At 38.7% G+C, this 25,538-nt stretch overlaps 1 protein-coding gene across 4 annotated transcripts in view; it reads left to right on the top strand.

Moving 5' to 3' along the window:
• PLD1 (phospholipase D1) overlaps positions 1-25,538 on the top strand; it is a 176,356-nt gene that overhangs the window by 63,853 nt on the left and 86,965 nt on the right. For all 4 annotated transcript variants that reach the window (XM_015236431.3, XM_006200801.4, XM_031679998.2 and 1 more), the window contains exons 2-8: positions 10,841-11,031; positions 11,272-11,399; positions 13,424-13,569; positions 13,788-13,890; positions 14,667-14,732; positions 18,280-18,338; positions 19,330-19,422. In XM_015236431.3, the coding sequence (XP_015091917.2) occupies positions 10,872-11,031; positions 11,272-11,399; positions 13,424-13,569; positions 13,788-13,890; positions 14,667-14,732; positions 18,280-18,338; positions 19,330-19,422 (755 nt within the window). In that variant the 5' untranslated portion in view covers positions 10,841-10,871. The remainder of the gene's footprint in view (positions 1-10,840; positions 11,032-11,271; positions 11,400-13,423; positions 13,570-13,787; positions 13,891-14,666; positions 14,733-18,279; positions 18,339-19,329; positions 19,423-25,538) is intronic.

The following is a 25,538-nucleotide window of genomic DNA, read 5'->3' as shown; positions in this document are numbered from 1 at the left end:
CTTGTTTTACTTTAAAAAACTAAGAAGGCCAGTTTGTAATAAACAGCAGCTAACATGTGCATAGCACGACTTTAGCCCAGATTGTTATTTTTAGCATTTTCTTTCTTTTTTTTTAACATTTTTTTATTGATTTATAATCATTTTTCAATGTTGTGTCAAATTCCAGTGTAGAGCACAATTTTTCAGTTATACATGAACATATATATATTCATTGTCACATGTTTTTAGCATTTTCTATGTTGACTGATTTAACCCTCACAACAGTTCAATGAAATGGGCATTACCACTCTCCCCATTTTATGGGTTGGGAAATTGAAGCACAGAAAGAATAAGTTACTCCTGTCAGTTTACACAGCTAATAGGTGGGGGAATGAAGATTCAAACTCAAGACTCTTCAGGCAGTCATACGACACCACTAAGCTGCCTGTCAGCTGGAATCCAGGTGTTAGCTGGGCCATGTTTCCCTAATAGGAAGTCTCCACCATATCCGTTTTCAGTCTGAAATATCTGTTCTCTGCCATTTCCCTGGGACTCATGTTTGAGCCCCGGCCCACTGCACAGCACAGCCGCATGGCTGGGCCCTGGGCCTCGTTCTCTTGGAGCCTCCGTTTACTCACCTCTGGTGTGGAGATGACAGGAATACCTCCTTTCTAGGGTATGCTGAAGCTCAAGTGAGATCAAGTCTAGGAGAATGTGTTAAAATGAGAAAAAGACTATATGTGAGTTACAATTTTAATAATTATTATTTGTACTTACATATATTTTTAAATTAATTTTTATTGAAGTATAGTCAGTTAACAATATTGTTATCTATTTCTAGTGTACAGTATGTTTTAGTCACACATATACATACATATATTCCTTTTTATATTCTTTTTCATTATAAATTACTGCAAGATATTGAATATAGTTCCCTGTGCTATACAGTAGAAACTTGTTGTTTATCTAGTTTATATGTAGTAGTTAGTATTTGCAAATCTCAAACTTCCAGTTTATCCCTTCCCACCCCCTTTCCCCCTGGTAACCAAAAGTTTGTTTTTTATGTCTGTGAGTCTGTTTTGTGTTTTGTAAGTAAGTTCATTTGTGTCTTTTTTTTTTTTTGATTCCACATATAAGTGATATATGGTATTTTTCTTTCTCTTTCTGGCTTACTTTACTTGGAATGATAATCTCCAGGTCATTCCTTGTTGCTGCAAATGGCATTATTTTTCTTTTTATGGCTGAGTAGTATTCCATTGTAAAAATATATCACAGTTTCTTTATCCAATCATCTGTTGATGGACATTTAGGCTGTTTCTATGTCTTGGCTGCTTAGTGAATAGTGCTGCTTTGAACAGTGGGGTGCTTGTATCTTTTCAAATTAGAGTTCCCTCCAGATACATGCCCAAGAGTTGCTTTCCAAAAGGTAATTTCAATCCGCACTTCTACCAAGCAGTGAATGAGAAGTATTGGTATTACCTCACCAGTACATTTTAATTTCAGGCTTGCAAAAATTTTACTAATCCAATGGATTTGAAAAAGTATCTTATTGTTGTTTTAATATTATGTTCCTGATTACTGGAAAGGTTGAGAATATTAAAGGTTTACTGGAAATTCAAAACTCATCTTTTGTAAATTGCATATATATATATATTTTTTTAACCCCAGGCCTATTTCTTATTGGATTTTGGATCTTCTTTTTCTGTTTATATAGGAGTTCTTTACATATTCTATGTATGTCTTCTCCAAGTCTAGGTTTGTCATTTAATTTTGCCACTTGCCTTGCAAGTTTTAATTTTAGTGTAATTGAATTTTTTACTTTTTCTTTATAGTTTGTGATTTTTATGTCTTGTTAAGAGTCTGTCCTGATGCTGAGGTCATAAAGACATTCTATATTTATTACAAAGGTTACATTTTTGTTATACTTTTTGTTTTAGGACTTTAATCCACATGGAAATTCTTATGGAAACCATGAGTTAGGGAACTAATTTTATTTTATATTTCTTCATAAATTTCCAATTATATTTCTTTATGAATTTCCAATAGTTTCAGCATTGTTTATTGAAGAATTCATTCTTTCTTCACTAACATTTTTTCATGCTACTTTTGTCGAATACCAAGAACCCATTCAGACATAGGTTTGTTTTCAGATCTCTGTTTCGTTGTTTTTCTCTATTTCTATGCCAATACTGTACTATTTTAATTTCTTCAACTTTGTAATATTCTTGATATCTGCTTGGACAAGAGTTATCTGTTTATTCTTAGTTATTTTCTGTTGTGAATTTAGGATCATATTGTCAAGTTCTGTGAGAAGCTCTTTGAAATTTGAATTAGTAGATTAGTTTGGGGAAAACAACATGTATTTATCTACTCAGCTCCATATTTATTGACTTTCAAGATTTTATTTCACTGTCTTATGGCATTTGTTTGTTGCTGACGAGGGTCTAATGGTAATTACTTTGATACTCTGGAATGTTAGTAAGACATTTTTCTCAGGCTGCTGTAAATATTTTCTTTCTTTATACTTCAGCAGCTTGATGTTAATGTGCTTGGGTGTGATTTTCTTTGTATTTATTCCTGCTTGGGATTCACCAAACTTCAATCTGTAAATTTATTTCTTTCACTAAATTTAATAAATTTTTTAGCGATTATTTCAAACTCTTTTTCAAACTTCTTTTTTTCTATCTCATTTTCTCTCTAGCCTGTCCTCCTGGGACTCAAATTACATTAATGTTAGGTCTTTTGATATTATCACACAGGTCACTGAGGTTCTGTTCATTTTTTAGAAATTTTTCTTCCTCTCTTCTTCGCATTGTATAATTTCTATGGATCTGTATTCAAGTTCACCATCTCTTTCTGTCATTGCCATTTTGATATTAAGCCCATGCAGTGAATTGTCCTTTTTCACTGCTGAGATTTTCTACTTGTTCATTCATCAAAAACATATTTTCCTGTGCCTCCTTGAGCAGGTTATAATATTTGCCTTAAAATCCTTGTCTGTTAATTTCTACATCTCAGGATGGGCCTCCATTGGTGGCCTTTTCTCTTCAGAATGGGTCATGTTTTCCTGTTTCTCCAGGTCAAAAAGGTTTAGATGATATTACAACTGATATATTATAGGGACTCTGGATTCAGTTATGTTCTTTTCAAGAGTTTATTTATTTGTTTGTTTTTAGCAGGCAGTTAACTTGACTGGAGTCATAGTTCAAACTCTGTATTTCCTGCAGTGCGCAGCTGCAGAAATCTCTGTTGAAGTCATTTTAGTACTATCTGAGTTTCTTTGGAGTGTACCTCATGCCTGTATGGTTCCAGGGTTGGCCTGTGCAGAACTTGGCACTCCTCCTGTGTGGCTCTCTCTTTTTCAGAATTTCCCAATTTATTTTTAAGCTGTTATAATTGCTATTAGACCTCTTTCCTGGTTCTCTATGTCAGTACAATTATGGATTTTCTGTCTGAGTTTTAGTTACCCCACTTGGCATGGACTGGGTGTGCCATTGGACAAAAACAGCTCCATTCCTTTCTTCCAAATATTGATTTCTTTCCAGTTTCTGCTTACTTTTGGTTATTCTTCAGTCAGTTATTTTCTATACTTTGTCCAGAATTCATACTCATCTTCTGTGAGATAGCTGACCTAATGGGAGCTAGACCTCCATTACTGAAAGCTGGATGCTGTGATCCTGGATAATTTGTATATAAAGTTTCTAATTTTGTAGTTTCCACAATTTCATGCAATTTCTTTCCAGAGCTACTGGGCATACTTCTAGTCTTTTTTAAATAGATAGTGCAGTTCTTTGAGGCTCTCTGTTTTTGTAGGAGTCTTACATCTAGGCCCCTGCCTCCCACAGTCCTGGGATCATGTCTTCTAACACTCACCTGGGGACAGCAAATAATCACAGACCCTTTATCCATGATCAGAACCCTTTGGATCACTTCAGCTTCACTTCCAGTGTACCCATGTAATTTTAATTTGTTTCTTTACTTTTAGAACTGAAAGCTTTCCTTCATTGTTATTTTTGTTGCTGCTGCCTCTGTTTTTATCCTTGATTAAGTATTTTCTAAAAATGATTACAATTTATTCAGCAATTCCATGTTTGTAGTGGGAAATATGCACCTTCATTAGCTTAATCCATTTTGTTTGCAGACATTTGTGACAGTGTTCTCTATAGTGGGAAACAGTCAGACCACCACCAGAATACAACTCTGGCTGCTCATTCCTATACTCAAGAGGGAACAGAGTTCTGATATTGATATGTGGACTTCGGACAGAGGACTTGTAGCTCTTAAAGTAGCTAAGGGCATAGAAGGAACTAACATTATTTCAGCATCTACTATAGCTCAAGCTCTAAGCCACTCACTTTGTATAGTCTAATTCTTAAAATGCATTACTTTAATAGTATTATATCCACTTTACGCATTAGGAAACTGAAATTTAAGTTAGAGCCATAAATAAATTGTTTTAGCCTAAGGAGAATCAGAAAGCTGTTTGACTCAAAAATCACATACCTGCCATGGTACTCTGCTGCCTCAATAAACATTTTTTTGTAACTATATGGATTATATAAAAAACTGAGATTTTGCTATGTTTACCAGCAGTAAAGACAAAATTTGAGAGCTTATGAGCACTGGAGAAGATCTGGAGGAGTTTGCACATGTGCATTTGCCAGCTTCATTCTTTTCATAGGTGAAATTCATGGGTTATCACCGAAAATGCTTTCTGTGCTGCCTCAGTTCACACTAATGGAGGTTGTTTGCCAGTTCCTTTGGAAGGAAGTGAAAAAAAAGGAATCATAGAGTTTTAAACAGCTGGAAAGAATTTTTAAAAATTTTTTTATTGAGTTACAGTCATTTTACAATGTTGTGTCAAATTCCAGTGTAGAGCATAATTTTTCAGTTATACATGAACATACATATATTCATTGTCACATTTTTTTCGCCGTGAGCTACCGCAAGATCTTGTATATATTTCCCTGTGCTGTACAGTATAATCTTGTTTATCTATTTGGAAAGAATTTTAATGATAAACAAAGTCTACATGGGAGAACTGGCAAGAGTGATGGGGACAGGGATCCCCGCTGAGCCAGCGGAGGAGGCCAGGGAGCCATCCAGATGGCCCCTGCAGCGAGACCAGCCCCACCACTCACAACTGTGCAGCCTCTGTCAGCTGCTGTGGCTCTATGTCCTTGATACTAAATGTGATTGTCGTGAGGACTATTGTGATACATGTAATGTGCTTGCAGTGCATGGCCCAGAGTTGGCACTCCTATCCATTCATATTTGAAATAGACATCGGTTTCTCTTAACACTTGTATTTGCCTCTAGAAATGAAATATCTGTTTAAATTCAAAGATACAACTGAGCTGATACTACTGTAAAGAGGGTAATATTTAACCCTAGAACATGTCAAAGGAAATGACTCAGAAAGCTTATGGCAGAGAACAGAGGCTGTGCAAGGAGGTCAAAGGATTTAGGGAAAACTATGAAAACCGAGTTTCATGCTAAAAATTTCTTGTGTAATTCTAGATGTGCTTTTTTGTTTTTAGCTAGGGGGAAAAAAAAAGAGAAAGAACATAGTTTCCAATTCCTGTTTTGTGGACACAGGAAGTCCGGATTATTTAGCACCATCATCTCCAGTCTCAACACTTCTGGGAGAAAAGCAGTCAGTGTTAGGCCAAATGGCGGCTTTGATATGAAACCAAGAAAGAAGGATGAGTAAGTGGCAGATTGCTGGGCTCTGGGGGTTTCAGGACTAGATTAGATGTGAGGCTCAAGAGGAGGATAGTATTTGGAAATTAAACATCTGTCTCTTGGAAACATGTAAGTAATAGCAAGTCTGTCCTGTTTGCATTTTACAGAGGAGAAACCTGGCAGCTGTTAGTTGCTGGGTTACACTGATAATAAGGGAAGAATGAACCTAGGTCATCTGATCGGTCTCCTGCATCACTGACATTTAGTTATCTGTCCGAGCTTCATAATCAGCCCTCCAGTAATATTTGTGGAACTGATGTTCTCTTTAAAAAGTTCAAAGATCCAAATAATCATTGAGTTGCGGTTTTCTTTCTTTCTTTCTTTCTTTCTTTCTTTCTTTCTTTCTTTCTTTCTTTCTTTCTTTCTTTTTTTTTGTATATTATTTTCTCAAAATACATAATCTGGAATGTAAAATATGATAATATCATTTACTTTATTCAAAGTCAGCTAAACTTAAAAAATATTTATGCAAGGCTTACTATGTCTCTAGAGATTGAGTTTAGTACTTGAAAACACATTTATGATTTTTGCATTTCAGGGAGCATCAAATCAGTTCTGTACAAATCATTGCTGTATAATACGTTTTGGGAGGTTATATAGTATAGATTTGCCAATTAATTTATTTAGAATGAAAAATGAGCAGATAAGAAACCCCCATGATTCTGTTTGGTTGTAAATGATCTAATTATAATTCATTTCACATTCATACATTATGATGTAATTTTTGGTTTAGAAATCCCATTTCATTTATTTCCCTTTGCAAGCAAACATTACATACTGAAAAAAATATGGGCAGAATTTTGTAACTTACATTAGAAAGGGAAGCAAGAAGTAAATCACAGTTATCCTCACAAAATGAAAGTTGAGGGGTTTTTTGGTTATTGTTCCTCTTTGAATTGTTTTATTCTAGAAGTATATAAAGGAATAAAATTGTCCTGGTGTTCATCCCTCCCGCCACCCATGGTTCTACCCCTCGCAGGTTAAGGAGCTGGATTTTGGAGTCAAATCAGCCAGTGTTAGGTCTAGCCCCATCACTGCCAGCCATGTGGCCCTGGACAAGCTTCCTACCCTCTCTAAACTTCCCATCCTAAAAATGGGGGTAACAATAGGACCCAGCTCCTAAGGTTGTTGTGAGGAGTCAATGAGACCGTGCAATTTATCTTTTTGTATAGTGCCTGGCATATAGTACATATTCAGCAAATATTACCTAATGTTAATATTTACTTTAACAGTAATAGCTGTAGTTGATATTATTATTCTTGTGTTTTGGCGAAGGCAGTGTTTATGCATGTAGTATCTGGAAGGGAAAGTATCTGTTCCCTTTAATGGTCTTGCCAATCATGTTGTAAATTAAGATCAGAAGAAAGCTCTAAAATCCTCTGATTTTTACCACTAAATAACTAGAGGTAATTAAATGTTCCCTGCAAAGATTTCTGAACTCTAGTATTTAACACCAGGCGGAAAAAGAATCCTTTTTACTTCCCAGATACAGATGCAAATAGAAACAAAACACAGCTGTAGTTATGGCTCCATGGGCACCATCACTACTTGGTACCAAAAGAGATAATGATCTTGCAGTATGATTCTGTAAGGAGGTAGCAAAATCAATTACATTATCTCAAGTGTAAACACTGTAGGCCTGACCCCACTGCTGGTTGATAGGCTGTAACTGTGACAGCTGCTCACCCACCATCATTAATTACTTTAGGTCAAAGAGAACATGGGCTAATAAATAATGATGTGACAACACAAGAGTGTAGATGGCCTTACAGCTTGATATTCAAGAATAAACCAGCAGTACAATTGTTGGATGAAAAGTCAACACAAAACAACCATGCACTTAAGTGAAGGCGGTGATTAACAAGTAATTTGGTTCATTTTCCATTATGAAATGGTAAGGTCTTCACAAAAGCATGAACAAATCTTCAAAGCCTTTGGGCCGACTGCAATTCCATGCAGTCTTATAAATTATTATGAACCATAAAAATAAAAGGCTAAGAAGAAGTTTAAGAGGCCTTCGGGATATTTATTTCCATAATTGTAAAGACAGTGGGGCCAGTAGGAACCCTTCAAAGGGTGGTGATTAAAGTAGAGAATATCTGTTGTTCTTATGGAACTTCAGCTTCATATGAATGATTAACCTATAGACATTCAAGCCCATAAAATAAAATCAATAGTTATGAACCTCTATAACCAAGTCCGTGAGATTTCAGAGCCAGACCGATCTGCTTTATAAATTCAACACTGACACAACTGGAGTGACCTTGAACAAGTTATTTAAATAAACAATCAAAGTTTTGAATGCAGATAATTCAGGATAATCATAAATACAATACCAGGGAGGATCATCGTGGATTCTAAAATGATGCTTAGGACATAGTAAACACTTGAGGATAATTGATAAGAGGATTCCTTTCTCACTCTTCCTAAAATTCTTCACAAATTAATATCCTTTTTTTCTATCTGAAATTGGACTTTTTTTAGCTTGATCCAGTGACTCTGTACTATTTATTCCAATTAGCTTACAATGTGTAAATTATGGTGGTCTCTATATCTTAAATTCAACATGAATTTTTAACATTAACACTCTGCCCAAAAGCAGGGTCTTTGGGAATAACCCTTGTTTTCCTTTGCTATGCTGAGAAAGTTAGCAGAGTTAACCGTTCGGCTATTTAATCAATGAAAAATACCTAAAGTCTTTACAAATTCGCACGTAGCGATGGTATGATGTAATTTCTTACTTGTTTATCCTTGTTTCATTTCCTCTAAGTTTTTCATTACCTTTTATTTTAAATAAAGCAAACCCTGGCTCATGGTTGGCATCTAATTAGTGCTTATTGAATTGAGAGGGAAGGAAATAAATATTTAAATTATGACCAGAGGCAAAGGCTTCTCATATTCATGTGAAAAACTACTCCAGTTAGTTTCTTGGGATAGGAGAAGGGTTAAATTGATTACAGTATAAGGGGAGGCCAAACAATTTATACCACTTTTTATTTACATTTAGGGTTTTAGTGTTAAAGAGACCCTAGAGATGAAATGGCTCAACCTCCTTAATATACAGAGGTGGGAACCAAGGCCTTGAGTTTAAATGGTAGAGCTGCAAGAGGAATTCATTTCTCTTTCTTTCCATTTGAGTCCCTTCCAAAGGGCCTTGCTCTAGGGCACTTGCTTTACTAAAACTTCCATCTATTCTAGTGGCACTTGCATATCTACAAAAATTATACCGAAGATTAAGATCATGGTTCAGAACATCAGCTTGGGGGTCAGACAGACCTGGTTTTGAATCCCTTACTAGCCTTACTCCATCACCTCCTAGCTATGTGACCTTGAAAAGATTGCCCAAAATATTCATCAGGTTACCTAATCTCTCTATGCTTCAGTTTCCATGTCTGTAAAAAGAGGATGACAAACTCTTGTCCCCTTCAGAATGACGATAAATGTGATAATGGATGTCAAGGGTTATCACCAAGCCAGGGGCATACTAAGCAATCAGTACACAGCAACTGTTACTATAATACGAACTTCAAAGTGGGAGAGAAGGTTGAAGGAAAGTGATGTAGGCGAGGATAGTCCTGTATTTTGCTAATAGTGGGCCACAAATTTGGCTCCAACTTTCTTACAGCCAACATGGAGGAAGAAACATGGGGATTACATAGTTCCCAGAGAACTTAGACATACTGGTTCTATATATCTGGGGCAAACCAGAACCTCTCTTCTCTACTCCCATCCTTGCGTTTTCATGCAATTTCTCTTTCTACCACACACAGCAGTATAGGTTTAGAGACTTGAAGAGTTACAATACGGGCTGCCCAAGTCTGCTCAAGACTCTCTCTCAGCATTTCTCACAGAACCCCCAGCTTCTTGATAGCATCTGTAGGAGGGAGCCCAGCCAAGCAGCTTCTGCTCAGCACACGCCATTCTCAGGGAGGCCAAGACCATGGAGGAGGCCAGGCACAAGTTTGGGGTCATGTAGCTTATTTCCCTCACCCATGTCAGGCACACCTGAATTGCGGGAACCGGCCTATTCACCTTTACACATTCACTCATTCCATCTCACAGTGAGAAGGTGGTAGATGCTCCCCAATTGTTTGGAATTTCCAGTAATGAGTGAACCTGGTATGGAAGCCCTCCTGTTCTGGGGTCTGGCTGTAGTAGAGACATTATTTCAGGCAGTACGGATTTTTCACCTAACTGATGACAGTGCTCAGGGCTTAAATCTCAGTATTTTAAATGAAAAATAAAATTCTCTGTGAACATTTCTTCCCTGGGTACTGATGTGCAATGACCTGTGTTATTAAATGTCTGAATGAAATAGAACCAGTTTTCTAAAAAAAAAAGAGAGAGAGAGAGAGAGAAGAGTATAATTCTTGCACCTCTGGTATCTTCCAGAATAGGTATACTAATCGGTTACCTTCCAAGGCACGGATGTCATTATAACTCAAGTAAAGTCATGCCCAAAATTTCATTTCTCAAAAAGATAGTGTACTCTTTGCTTGGGAATCCCTTACTAGCCTTACTCCATCACCTCCTAGCTATGTGACCTTGGAAAGATTGCCCAAAATATTCATCAGGTTACCCAATCTCTCCAGGCTTCAATTTCCATGTCTGTAAAGAGAGGAAATCCAGAAAGGTTATGCTATCATAAAAATATTTTAAAATCTGCATATTGAAATTATTACAAAATGCTCCAAGTTCTCTGTAGAAAATACTTAAAGTTGCTTATTTTAGATGATATTCTTTCTTTCCATGTATTTATTAGAGTTAAGAATAAATTCCTTTTCTCTGAATAACGATTCCCAAACCAAACTCCCTTATGTCTTTCCTCACTTATCCAAGTTAATAAAATTGGATGAAAGATATATTGGCATTTATTCCATGAGCTGTTTCTTTTTTCTTGCTTGTTTCCTTGCTTGAGATACGATTAAGTATCTCACTGCAGTTTAATTTACAAGCGAAAAATCCTTTAAATGTTAAACCAGAAAAGAAATGAAGAGGTCGAGATAATGGGGCTCACACAACAGACTTGTTCCATGTGCTGCATCTAAGCCTGGATTTAAATTGTAGAATAGGGTTTTATTTGACCAAATTAATTAGTCTGGTTCTTCTTTCCCAGCCCCTTTTCTTTTACCCTGTCTCAAGTCAACATGTCCCTGAAAAATGAGCCAAGAGTAAATACCTCTGCACTGCAGAAAATCGCTGCTGACATGAGTAATTTGATAGAAAATCTGGACACGCGGGAGCTCCACTTCGAGGGAGAGGAGGTGGACTACGATGTGTCCCCCACTGATCCCAAGATACAAGAAGGTAAAGACTGATGGTCTGAGCTGGGGGAAGAGACTTTATCAGGACTTGCTTGGCAGAGCACAGATTTGAAACAACCAGCAAATGATTGATTCTCCTTGCCCATGTCTAACGCTGGGCTGAGTTTCATTAGCTATTTTCTTGTAGCACGTTATGATTCTTAAAGAAGATGCCTGTAAAAGGCAAGTTATGCCAATATCATTGTATTCTTGCAATAACTGTGTTTACTTCTTTATTTTTCAGTGTATATCCCTTTCTCTGCTATTTATAAGACTCAAGGATTTAAGGAGCCTGATGTACAGACGTATCTCTCTGGCTGTCCAATAAAAGTGCAGGTTCTGGAAGTGGAGCGCTTTACGTCTACAACAAGGGTCAGAACGTTTATGGACTCAACTTGTATTAGTCAATACATGTGAATTAACGTGCTGCCTCGCATCTTCCTTCCTCCAGCTATGACTGTTTTTAACTGTTTGTGTTTTTGTTTATCGTTGCTGAGTCCTTATCACCTCTCAGGTTTCTGCATCCTTCTCATTTAGTCTTTATCCTCATGTGCCTATTTCCCCATTCTGAAAAAAATTTTTTTAAGGCATTTAAGGCAATTTATGAATTTAATAAATCGCAAAAGGCCTCCCCTAGTCCTCCTGTCTCCCCAGTTTTCTGTTCACTGTGGACTCCTGGGGCAGCGCCATTCCAGCTAGAATGCCAGATATAAGCCAAGGAAAAGTTGAGCTTTCCTAAAGCTGTTTAGCAAGAAAATAATGATGTTACCTGGCTCTTGAAGTAAACGAAAGCCAGGATGCTGGACTGGCCAGTTCTGTTGCCCCGAAGTGCCGCTCAGAATTCTCCGCTGCTCTGACTCGTTCCTGACGTGTTCTTTAGGCCCCACTCAACGTGTGTTTTCTTTACACTCTGGAACAGCACTGGGAGCAGAGTGCTTTCAACAACCAAAACTGCATCCCTTGAAGGGGACTGGATTGTCTAATTGTATAATTTTTCTTCCTTTATTTGGCTTATCTTAAATTGAACACTTTTCACTTGAGTGCAAAGTTTCTGGCCTCTCTGAGTTTTCCTTCTTTGTAAGACGTGATATGGGAGGATGCCCAAAATGTTGGCCAAGGTGAAAGACAGCATTCAATACTGAACCTCAGGACTGGATTCCTTGAACTGCTGGGTGTAGTAACGGTCGTGGATCCTAACTAGAGGCAAAGCAAGTGCTAGATTTGAGTATTTCCTGGTGATGTGTTTGGATTCTAGACTTAAGAGCACAAATTACATGGATTCTCATGCTCCTGTTTTATATACAACATCTGCACAGAGTGGTATGCTTTAAAAGTTTGCAAAATATACCAGACATCACTGATGAATGGCAGCAGGCTGGGAGTCACCCATGGGGTTATAGATACTGAAGCCCAGATAAACCAGCAAAGCAGGAGACATTCACTCTCTCCCACCCCCAGCACCTGTCAACATCTGTGGTGCCTAAATCTCCCCACAGGGGCCAGTGTCCTCCCCGCGGTGTCCATTCCCCCCCACCCCCACACCATGGAAACTTCTTTCAGGATTGCCTGTGCTTTATAAATACCCCTCATCTCCTGACACTTTCTAATATAACAAAATTTTTATCTCCCAGGTCTGTTAACTCTTCTGCTTGAAATAATTCACTAGTCACCAAGATATATTTGCATTTTAATAAGAAATGTTTTTGAAATTGTAAATGGAAATTCATTGTTAGTTAAGTAGTTGGGGAAAATATTTTGTGTGTAGGAAGATGTTTTGCTCTTTCCCCTCTAATCATCCTGTGCCTTCCTAGTCGCTGGTGTTTCTTCAGGACAGGGTGGTGTTGTAGGATGGACCTTGCAGGGCATTTCAGAAGGAGAAGGCATTAATGTCATTTGTGAAGAGCGAAAGTGGGCTAAGATTGTGCTCCACAATCAAATCCATTTCCTCCAGCTTCCCTCCCACCCTCTCCAATTGTCTGTTCACTGCTTGTACTTTTGGACAATCCCCTGTTGGCTGCTTAGAGCTTTTATTCACCATCTCTTTTACCTGGGTTCTTATTTCAGGTGTAGGAGTGTGTGTGTGTCTGTGTGTGTGTGTGTGTGTGTGTGTGTGTGTGTGTGTGTGTGTGTGTTTGTATTTGGAGCAAGATTTGTGAGTTTGTCTTTGGTGTGATTCAGTTTGTCTTATGTATATTATAAGATGAGTATCTGAGTGAATATTATTTCTGTAATCAGTTGTTTTTGAAAACATTTTGCTTAAGTACTTAGTACACAAAATAAGTAGGCTTGATTTAAAGGTACTTCCCTGTTACATGTTAGTAAGCTTTTGTTCATTGAGAGATTTTGAAATTCTTATTTTTATCTAAAATATCAACCATTTTTATTTCTCACTGTAGGTACCAAGCACCAATCTTTACACTATTGAATTAACACATGGGGAATTTAAATGGCAAGTCAAGAGGAAATTCAAGCACTTCCAGGAATTCCACAGAGAACTGCTCAAGTACAAAGCCTTTATCCGAATCCCCATTCCCACCAAAAGGTAACTGTTTCGGAATTACAGTTATCCCAGTACACGAGTTGGGTGGAAAGACTATTTTATTTGCACTGTTGGTTAACTAGTCCGGTGTTGGTGGATATTTTTTATTAAATAGGTCTTCTAAAAATAAGCCATCTCAGGAAAGATACGACGAGAGTCTTGATTCAAAGAATAATCTAATAAATGTTTGCATTGTGTGTGTGTGTTTGTGTGTGTTTCAGACATACATTTAGAAGACAGAATGTCAAAGAAGAGCCTCGAGAGATGCCAAGCTTGCCCCGTTCATCTGAAAACATGATCCAAGAGCAGTTCTTTGGTAAAAGGGTAAGTCCTTTTGCTCCTCTGTTGTTCTGAGCATACTTTGGCTGTGCTGTAGAAACATGGCATCTCCTCAGGGGTGAGGTGGGCCTGGACGCCACTTCTGTCACCTGCTGCTCCATCACCCAGGCTGGTTTAGCTTCTCTGGAACTCGTTAGGCGACCCCCCCACCCCGCCCCCAAGCCACTCTGACCCTGAGGTTGCATTTCCCCAGAAGAGTAAGAATGTTCTCTGTCAGGAGTGACATTATGAGGAAGCTGCCCTCCCTGCAGGACCCTCTTGCGGTTTGTTGTGAGTCAAGGTTGAGCTCATCCTTGAGGGCTTTGAGATCTACTCTTTTAAAATAATCTGTTTCCATATATTTGGTTCAGCATTGGTAGGTAGCTTATCCTAAATACATGTAAAATCTCATTCCCAAACTCTAGATGGGGCAGTTAGGGTCGGGAAGAGTAGGACTGAGTACAGACATGTGTGACAATAGGACAGAAATCTCAGGAGGGGGACACTTATGCCCGCTCTGCTTCAGTGATACACAGTGCTGCACAGGGTAGAAGATTATTTTTTTACCAGGAAATTGACAAGTAAGTGTCAGTTCTCTTTTGTAATCTGAAACTTTTATGTTCTGAAAGGGATGTATTCAGGGTTCCTTGTCCAGTGATAACAGCAATAAATAATTGAATAGCTTATGGAAGCTAAACTGGAATGAAGCTCACATCATTGTCACTGTTTAAATTTTTCTTTAAGTAGGATGATATCTCTTACCTAAAATATTCGCATTACAGAAACAACTGGAGGATTACTTGACGAAGCTACTGAAAATGCCCATGTATAGAAACTATCATGCAACGGTAAGTACTATTCAGTGCTTTAAATTTTGAAATAATTTATAAAATCGTAAAGTGTCAGCTAAATTTTGGATCATTTTATTAACACAAGTGCTTTTATCCACTTCTGCACTACTCTTTGGGTTAAACCAAATGAAATGAATACAAAGTCGATTTGACAGCAAGGATCCCGTTTAAGAGTACGCTGTTTATTTTAATCAAATGTAACTTAATTAATATGTCTATAACAATAGATTTAAATGAGCTTGAAATGCTACTACAGGCTGGATTATCTAGAAATCAACCTCCTTCTCTCCTCAAGCTTCCAGAATAATGCCCCAAAGTATTTCTAACACTGAAGAAAAAACATTGAGAGGTTGGTGATGAAAACAGTTGAGCAGAGTTGAATATACGGAGATTATGTGGAGCATACTGTGCTTGCTATCTGATTGGCCTGTGAGGCCCGTCAAAGGCCTGTCTTTTCGTGTGAAAGTGAGAAGCATGGGAAGAGCTAAGAGAAAAGAGAGGAGAGGTGGCGGGGCTTAGACGTAGCTGCAGAGACGAAGTTTGGGAGGCATGTAGCTGGCCAGCAGGAGGAAGTGGACTTTACAGAAGGCAGCAGAAAGCAGTGAGCTCTGCCCTCTTAGAGGCCCTTGAAGGGGGAGTGTTTTTAAAGACTCTAAATTTAAAGCTTTCAATTATCCAGTGGTTCAGATGATGGAAAGTGCACTGGATTATCATACTTTGTGCCCTTGTATGTATAAACTGTATTGCTGTGGAGGCTGGACGTGGGTGTACCATCTACGTGCAGGACTTAAAGAGTACTTGCAGTTATGATTTGGCTTCTGTGTAGAGAATGGCATTATGTAAGCCAGAAAGAAGGAAGCCCTCTGTATTTAGGAGAGGAAGCAAGAGTGCCTTGCCTCTTTGGAGTTTTTTGGTGACTCGCTGCGCTATTGCTGCCTGCCAGTGTGTTATTTGGAGGCTGGGCATGGAGCCAGTGGGTCCTCTTTACACACAAGCGACTTGGGGCCGGGCCACGGCCCCCCTTCTGCAGCAGCTTCTCTGTGGTGGCCCATGGACGGGAAGGACACCTGTGGCTTCACAGTCCAGGAGAAGAGTTTTCCCAGGGAGACCAGCACTTTGGGTCCAACCAGAGGATCTGAAGTGAAGGCTGGTGGGAAGGATTGCTTCCCTTCCTAGGACTCGGGAGTGTGCGTCTTTGAAAGAACATAATGAATCAGGATATTACTGCTTTTATTACTAAAAATGCTGCTGCTGGTTGTATTCTCCAAAATCAGACATGGTGTGTCCTTCAGTAGAGAATTATTTAGTGTGTACTAGTACCAGGGTGCGATTGTCTTCCATTTCTTTTACCTTTCTGCCTGCCTGTGACTTGACTTTAATATTTCTTTTGGCTCTGGCACAGGGCTTGCTGAGTTTAGTCTCCTCTTTCTCCATACCTTACTATACTTGGGAGTCCAGTGTTGATTAAAAAATGTTTACATTTTTTCAAAGTATTCATTTTAATTTCTTTTCCAATCATAAAAATCTTTTAAAAGTTGAAGCATGTTGTATTTAGATATTCCAGAGTGTCTTCTGAACATTTCCTTTGGAGGGGAAAACCTGGTTACAACTGACTCAATAGATGTTATTTCTCTTTTTCTGTTGTTACTTAGATTATTCTCTCCAACAGCGGAATTCTCCAAAGTGCTGCAAGCATAGGATACAATATGATCTGTCTTAATTGTATAATATTATTTTCCTCATTCTGAATGTAATCTGGCCCAGAGACTAGATTTGCAGCCTCACAAGTTCCTCTGGAAAGAAAAAAGATACTGATTAGTACATTATTCAGAGATCAGTAAGCCTATGGAATATTGTCAGGCTAAATGGGTCATTAAATTCTTTTTATTTTATTTGAAAATCAGGATACATCTGTTCTTTTATTAAATTCTTATTCCTGAGCATCACCTACCCCAATGGAGAATGACACTTTTATCACTAAAGGTGCACTGGGAAGTTTGGACAACACAATCTTTGTCAAATTTCAAATTGTAGTAGTTAGGTTTGTTTCTAAATTGACCTTGCCACATTTGTTTTCAATTTGATAAATCTGTATTAGAATATTTATTGGCAAAGATTTTTTTTCTCTATAATAGGACTTGTTCTTTCTTTAAATTTCTCTTTGGTAAACCATTAGGATAAATTTAATTTTTATCTTAATACAAAACTTTAAATCTGCATTGCTGATGTATACTTTTTAAATTTAGATTAAATTCTTTACAGTTAGCAATTTTGGTATGATGTTCTGAAGCTATGATTTCTGAATTATTTCAAAGAATATTTCCATTGTCAACTATTTGGTAAGAGCTATGTGAATAAAAAAATAATCAAGTATTAGATAAGTGTTTCCCTGAGCTTTGCTTTTCATTTTCTAATCTTCCATTCAACCAGTCTCTGACTTTGCATAAATTAGTTACACCTCTGTAGTAGTTTTTCCCAATATAAACTAGGATTAGTATTTCCTCTCTGCTTCTGAGAGAGAAAATGAGAAGTTATGGCTCAGGGTTTTTAAACATTTTGGATCCTATGGCTTAAAGTTCTGTGGTATCACTTCTATCAGTTTATGCATTTCTATGTTTTCCAATTAGAAAGCATTTCCACGAATCAGATGAAAAGCGCATGGTCCTTGTGCTGTACACCAGAAATTGACACAGCATTGTAAACTGACCATACTCCAATTAAAAAAAAGTTCATGGTACTAAATCACCATGTTTTATACAAGAAATAAAATGTGAAGACCTTGACTTTCAAAATACTCTATAAAAAGTACTTTGTGAGGATATGTTTGAGGTTCTTAAAGGTATGTAAATCCTTTTGAATTTTAAGGACTTCCTTAAATAACCCCGAGAAAGAAAATCGAGTATTTAATTGGACCTCACAGTACTGACAGCTTTGAGAGATGTGTAATTTTTTCTTATAAGGTTAATAATAGATTGTCCCAATCACATATACAAAACTTTAAAGGAAAATTGTTGTTTCATTTTATTAATTCTATTTACAAGCCCAGATCAAATGCCATTTCCTCTGTGATGTCACGTTAGCTTGGAAGTGGTCACCCCCTCGCTGTAACTCTATAACTACTTTCACATGTAACTGTTGTTCTTCCCACAGAACTCTGTTCATGTGGAGGGTTTTCTGTGTCTGATCTCCTGCCTCCTAGTGTCAGGAGTGTGTGCTTTTTGTCTCTGATTTTCTGTTAAGGCTGTTATTGACATGGTCTCCCACCATTGTCAGATTTCTCCATGACCTTCTTGAGCATTTAAAATCTCTACATCTTAGACACATCATTTTCTTGGTTGTGTTTTAATTGTGTACATGCTCTAATCCATACTCTTTCGGGACGATACCATTGTTATTGATCTGTGTAGTCTGTAGAGTACCCTAGACGTGTTTATACACAGTGGTTCCTAGTGATGTTTTTTGAACACGTACATTTCTCTCCCTCTTCTTTTCATTTATTTGTTTCTTTTGCTTTCTAAAGTACTGTTTTTTTGGCCTCTTTCAGACGGAATTCCTTGATATAAGCCAGCTGTCTTTCATCCATGATTTGGGACCAAAGGGCATGTAAGTTCCAGTGTTGGATCTTTAAGAAGTGTGTGAAAAGTTGAGCATTAACATTTGATTTATCGGCATGCTAAGGTGATGGAGCTCGCCTGGCTTCACTGATAGCTGCTTTTCTTCCCTCTACACAAAACAGAATTATCTTGCTACATTAAACAAGGTGGCAACTGCTCCTACCTCCTCCTCATGGGTTTACAGCACAGATGTCCCCTAACCCCATGGGAGGGGTGTTTAACAGAGGTAGTAAATATGATGTGTGGGAGAATGCATTAAAAATCAAATATTAAAGATCCCCTCTTCAATCACTTGTAGAAGTTAGCTGTTTATCACTTACTTTCATGACTAAAAATAATACTGTGTAAAATGTATGTTATGTACGAAGACTGAAATCAACTTAATGATTATTTTTGTTCACAATGCAAGCTTGATGTTACTAAGAGCTTAACTTTTTCAGTAAAGAGGATTGTTAGTAGTTGCTTTAGCTTTTTTGTTTGGCTAGCCATTATTACTGTTCTTTCTTTTCACATCTTTCAAAATCAAGATATTTCTCTTTCCAAAGTAGTAGCTTCACTCTGCTTCTTTGCATGGCATGGTCGTAGAACTGGAGGTGAAGGGATTAACAAAAACCTTGGAATCTGGGGGTGAGCACCTCCAATGGTCTCAAAAGCAGCCGAACCTTCCTCCTGCAGGCATTTTTCATGATAACTGGAGGGACCACTTAGCATGTAGAGCCAGAAGCCTCCTAAGCAGGATGCTTAAGGTCCTGCAGTGTGTGCAACAGAATTATGTATGCTACCCCCAGAGCCAAGAGGCCTCCATCTGACCAGATGCTTTTAAAGATTAGCTGCTGGAGTGCTCAGCCTAGTGAACATGGCATTGAGCAGAGGAAAAAGTGAGAATGAAACAATTTATTTAGTACCAAGTTGTGAGGCCATGTTAGCTAAGCGTGAGTTGGAAATTTGAAGATGATGGGTTAACTTGACGTCTCTTTCAGAGAAGGTATGATCATGAAAAGATCCGGGGGACACAGAATACCAGGCTTGAATTGCTGTGGTCAGGGAAGAGCCTGCTACCGGTGGTCAAAAAGGTAGGACTTAGGAGTTTTGTGTGTTTGTCTCAATAAACTGGATATTTGGGGGGTTTTTACATATTAGTTTTCAATTATAAATTCTCTGAAAGTCATGGTAGAGCAAATTTTAAATTATTTGAAGTTCCAAGTTTCAACATCTGTTTAAACATTCTACTCAAACTTGGGCTTGTAGGCAGAGTGTGCAAATTATATTATATATGCGAAAACCCAGTGAGCCATAGGAGTCAAAAATTGGTCAGCGGCCAATAAGCACACCTAAATATGCTCAACATCACTAGTCATTAGGGAAATGTAAATCAAAAGCACAATGATAGACAACCTCACACACACTAGGATGGCTGTAATACAAAAGGTGGACAATAGCAAATGCTGACAAGGATGTAGGGAAATTGGAACTCTCACACATTGCTGGTGGAAATGCAGTGGTGCAGCCACTTCGGAAAACAGAGTGGCAGTTTTTCAAAATGTTAAACATAGAGTCACCATATGCTCCAGCAAGTCCACTCCTAGCTATTTCCAAAGAGAATTGAAAAAAATATGCCTATATTAAAACTGATAAATGGATATTCATAGGAGCATTATTTAGAGTAGCCAAAAAGTGTAAACAACCCAAATATCCATCAGCTGATGGACAGTTAAACTAAATGTGGTATATCCATATGGTGGAATATTATTTGGCCATAAAAAGGAATGGGTATGTTGTTTCTTTTTGGAAAGTATCTGGAATTAGATGGCCGTGATGGTTGCACAAATTTGTGAATATATTAAAAAACCACTGAATGTGCACTTTTAAAGGGTGAATTTTATATTATGTGAATGTGAATATATTATTTGAGTAAAATTTTTAAAATTTTAATGAAAAGAGAGGAATGCAGTACTGATACATGTTATATCATGAATGAACCTTGAAAACATTACATTAAGCAAATAAAAACAGATACAAAAGGTCACATATTATGTGAATCTATTCATATGAAATGTCCAGAATAAATAGTTCTGTAGAGACAGAGTAGATTAGTGGTTTCCAGGGGCTGCAGGGAGAGGAGAATAGGGAGTGACTACTGATGGGTATAGGGTTTCTTTTTGGGTGATGAGAATATTCTGGAATTAGATATTAGTGGTGATGGTGTGCACATTTACAAATATACTAAACTAAAATATACTAAAACCGCACTAAACTGTACATTAAAAAAACTAAAAAAATAAAAATTGGTCAGAGTTCAGGGATAATTTTAGAATTATATTTATGAGAATGTATATTATGGTAAGTGTGATACAGACAGAGAACTTTAATTCAAATCCTGTGTCCTATCTAACTAAAGACACTTTGTGGAGCAGTATTCTTATCTGATTCTTATTTGTTCCTGAAAGCATGTATCACAATGTTTTGAACATAATAGACAATAACTGTTTGTTGCAATAATAATTTACCAGGATTTTGAAAAACATTAAGAAATACTTGTTGTGGGGAGGGCATAGCTGAGTGGTAGAGTGCGTGCGTACTTGGCATGTGCAAGGTCCTGTGTTCAATCCCCAATATTTCCACTAAAAATAAATAAATAAATAGACCTAATTACTACCTGCCACCAAAAACAAACAAGAAATACGTGTTATTTCTCTAACCTTGGAAAAGATACATGAACTCATGTATAAATATGAAATTGAACTATGTGCATATTAAAAATATATAAACTTAAAGCTAGCCTCTACCTTTAAATATATTTCAGATGCAGTACCAGCAAAACATACCATTGAGTTAGGCTCTCATTTTCTGTTTTGAAAGGATAGAAGAAATTGGAAGGAAAAAAATCAAGAGATTAGCATAGAAACATTTGAAAATTTCTGTGCTACAAAAAATTTTTTTTTACTAAAATAAAAAGAGAAATAATAGACTAGGAAATACTTATTTTCAAATAAACTTCTGTAACTTATATAAATGTCCCCAGAAACTTAGGGTATAAGTAACATCACAGGCAATTCAGAGACTCCCGCTTGAGGTATCTTCCCCTCCTCACCCACCCCCAGTTTCACAGAACCCTGGGGAACCTGGGGAACACTAAATGCCAACCCAGGAGAGGAATGGAGTATAAGCCAGCCTGTTCCTGCCCCCGCTTCCTGCCCCATGCTGTGCCTCTCTGGGAGGCAGGGCTTCCCAGCCCACTGGGGCCTGGATGCAGATTCCTCCTGACTGCTCTTCCTCAGTCATCAGCTTTGCCTAAGTCTGCTTCTGAGTGCCGAGTACAGATTTCGGATTGCAAGCACCTGTGGGTCTTTGACTGAAGACTTGCTCTGGGCTCCCTGAGCAGAGCAGGCTGGAAGTGTTTGTAGCCCCCAGGAGCAGCCTGCAGCCAGGAGCTGGCAGGAATCCAGTCCCCTAACCCCTTATGGTGGGGTGGTTCTGCAGCAAGCTCTGCACTGTCTCCCGGAGTTCACCAGTGGGTTGGCAGCCCAACTGCCCACAATCAAGTGCATGAAAACATATCTTCCCTTTCTGCTCTTCCTTCCTGTCCTTCCCTTCGTGTACTTCTTAGTAAGCTCCCTAATAAGTCCCTTTCCAACCTGCTTTCACTGGCATCTTTGTCTCAGAGTTGACTTCTGGAGCAACTCAACCTAAGACATCTACTCAAGCAATGGAAGTCTTGATCTGTCATTTATTCAGTCATTTATTGAGTACCTAATGTTTGCCAGGCTGTGTTCTAGCCGCAGTGTGAACCGTGGTGAACAGGACAAGGTCCCCTGCCCTCACGGAGCAATACTGGAGGGAATGCAGGCAGTGGAGAGGCTGACAAGCAATGTGAATGACATCAGTGCAGGTGCTGATCAGAGCCTTGAGGGGAAAAGAAGGCAATGGGGTAGTGAGGGACTTGAGGACTGCAGAGGGCGACTTCAGCTCCAGGAGCCAAGGGACTGACGTTTGAGTTGTAACCTCTGTAAGAAGGGGCAGCCCAAAAAGATGTGGGGTGGACTTTGTCATATAAAGGAAATATACCTCCTCCACTTTTTAAATTTTGGATTAAATCAGACATCAACCAGGACAATCTAAAAAGATATGATCCTCCCTAAAATGAAATGTGTCATCATTTAAAATTGCATAAATCTTTCCATGGAAATTGAAACCTTGGTTCCATATTCGTAAGTATTTCCAGGGTCACATTCACGTGATATAAAATACCCGCACCAAAAAAAGATGATAAGACACAGCTGACAATGTGTGTTTAGGAAGCTTCCCACACTAGGAGGGTTACTTTCAAGGGCAACACTAGGTCATAACTAACTCTCTTTTATTTTTGTTTCCATAAAAAAAACCATTCTGATTACTTTATATATCCTATATTGACAAATTGACATCAGGCAAACAGGGCAATCAAACTTTCAATCAAGTCTCTTGATGACCTTGTCTCAGCCACAAATATAAAAAAAAAAATGACAAACCCAGCAAACATTTCTTCCCACAATTTAAAACGTCTGCTTAAACAGCACATCCTATTGATGGACCACATGATAAGTTTCTTAGCTCAAGTAATGTCTTAAGAGAAAGAGATAAAGAGCTTTTAAGATGTAAATTTCACATTTGCTGAACTACGAGCTATACCAAGAATTACAATTTTTAGACAGTGACTAAATGATTTTCTTTCCTCTCTGGGACCCATTTGTGCAGCCGTTATTTAGGCAAGAGGGCTGCCTTGCCTGAAGACTTACTCTGGGCCCTGGGAAGAAACCCGTGGACGTGACACGCATTCCCTGCTCTCCGGGATCTCACTGTCTAGGGGAGGGGCAATCATACACAAGCAGACAAACAAATAGTTCCAGAGAGTGCTAAGTGCTATGAAGAAGCTAAACAGGATGGAGGAGGGGCTGCGTGGGTGCCCCGGAAAGCCTCCCCGTGGAAGAATGTTCAAGCAAAGGGTTGATTGACAGGAAGGACCCACCCATGGGAGAATCTGGAAGAAATAATTTCTAGATGAGGAATAGCAAGTGTGGAAGCCCAAAGAACAAGTTTAGCAAGTCTGAGGACCAGCCAGACCAACATTTGGAGAGAACAGTAGATGAGGCTCAGAAGGTGATGGCTGGATCACGTGGGTCTAGCTGTGTTTTAATGACATGGCAGTTAGTAGCACAAGTGGAAGGCACCTTGCTAGAACAGACCATAATCTCATCTGGTTTAGAACAAGAGCATTCATAAACAACTCACATTTATTGGTGCCAGGCATTGTGCTATGCAATATACATGAATCATCTCAGTGAATCCTCACAGACACTTACGAACTGGCCATTGCTGTTATCCTCGCTTTCTGAATTTAGACCTCAGGCTCAGTTACCCAAGGGTGAGTGGCAGAACCAGAACTGGAGCCCAGGGAGGCTGACTTCAAGGCACACGCTTAATCCCTTTGCAGCAGGTGATGACTCCCAGAAGGCTGCTGGATGGAGTCCTTTCTTGATGCGTATGTTAGAGAAAAAAATCTATTGACAAAAGAGAGAAAAGGAAGAAACCAGGAGTGATTTACTGAATGACATAATTAAGAAGAGCTTTAAATAAAGGCCAGGCATCAGTTCATCTGATATCCAATGACTGTTAAACAGAGAACAACTCATCGTTGTTAAAACAGAAACCATTAACTTTTGCCGTCAGCTTGCAAAATCCAGTAGTCATTCCTAAATAGTTCTGTATTTCCAGGCTGCCACATCTTGAAGGGGCCGGGGAGGAACTTTTTCACATAGGATACAATGATAACGGCACCCCCAGGGTTGAACCGTGGCCTGGCCCCACCGTACACTCAGCCCTCTCATTTCTGCTGCTGAATGTGGCATCAGAGCCTCTGCAAATGAGAGAAAAGTGCCTGTTCCTGCAGGATGGTGCAGTAGACACCACGCCTCCTTCAGCAGGTGTCTTGGTGCAGGGCACATCTCCACAGTGGTAGCTGGTGGCCTATTCCAGAAGGCGTGTTTTGCAGCCCGTGGCCCTGGTGATTATGCCCTGAGCCTGTGATTTGTTCCCATGCCAGCGATGGGAACTGTACACTGGGCAGGGGTTATTCCATCACCATCCCACACTGTTGTCTTTGGTGTGGATGGAGCTCTGGCCAGAGCGAGCTCTGATGCCATTCAGGTATCCTTGCTTCCAGGCAGGCCACTTCCCAAGTCTGGTATGTGTGACTTTCTTTTGCAGACTGGCAAACCTTGCAGCTGTGGTTTTCAAAGCCTGTGGTTCCTTCCCAGTCAGCAGCACAGCCCACCAGTGCCCCGGGTCCGGGCCCTGCCATCTGCTTTCTAGCTTGCATCAGAAGTCAAGCTGGGACAAGGGACTGCAGCCAGAGTGGGACTTTTACCAGATATATGATCCAGCAACTCTCTTTTAGCCTTAACTGACTTTTATCAACAGGCAGCTACATGTCTGGACTCATAACTCAACCCCATCAGAATAACTGAGTTACCATTTGATATCATGGCCTTGGCATTTATATTGAGCAGGATTATGAGAATTCTTATAAAATGTATCGTTTCTACATTTGCTGAAAATTTTTGAGAATGTTACCCATGAATATTGTTCAGTTGCCTTATGTTAGGTTCCAAGTGGGAGACTTCCTTTGGAATTTAGTTTTTTGGTGAGAGACCTCTTTATTTCTAATTTATTCATTTGATAAGAAAAACCAGGAAGCGCAAACCCACATGGGCGTGCTTCACCATGATTGTACTAGCATTGCGGTTAGGTGTTTGCTTTCTGTGACCTTGATGCTTTTCCTTTTATTAACCGTCTCACATGTAGGTCCTTTACTGTATTATCCTAAATCCATCCCACACCCTTTTTATTGGGAAGGACACAGCCTACATATTAAAAAAACAGATGAATGAAGTGACACTGGGTGGAAATCCATGTAGATTTTTCTACATTAAATCGCAAATCCGAGAGCCACTGAAATGTAATGTAGTTAGCAGTTGCAGTAATGATTTATTATAGATTTCTTTTAAATGCTGAGTTCCCACGTTACATTCACAACATTGCTTAGTTTATGTTCAGATGTTCTGGCCTTATCTATTTCATAATGTGCTGTGCGTTGCCTGATAAGTTATATAATACTCCCACTGATACTTTCTTTAGTTATCAGCGAATTCAT

This window comes from Vicugna pacos, chromosome 1, assembly GCF_048564905.1.
Source record: "Vicugna pacos chromosome 1, VicPac4, whole genome shotgun sequence".
NCBI lineage: Eukaryota > Metazoa > Chordata > Mammalia > Artiodactyla > Camelidae > Vicugna > Vicugna pacos.
Note: the sequence above shows the minus strand (reverse complement) of the source record. Positions and strands in the feature narration are given on the sequence as shown.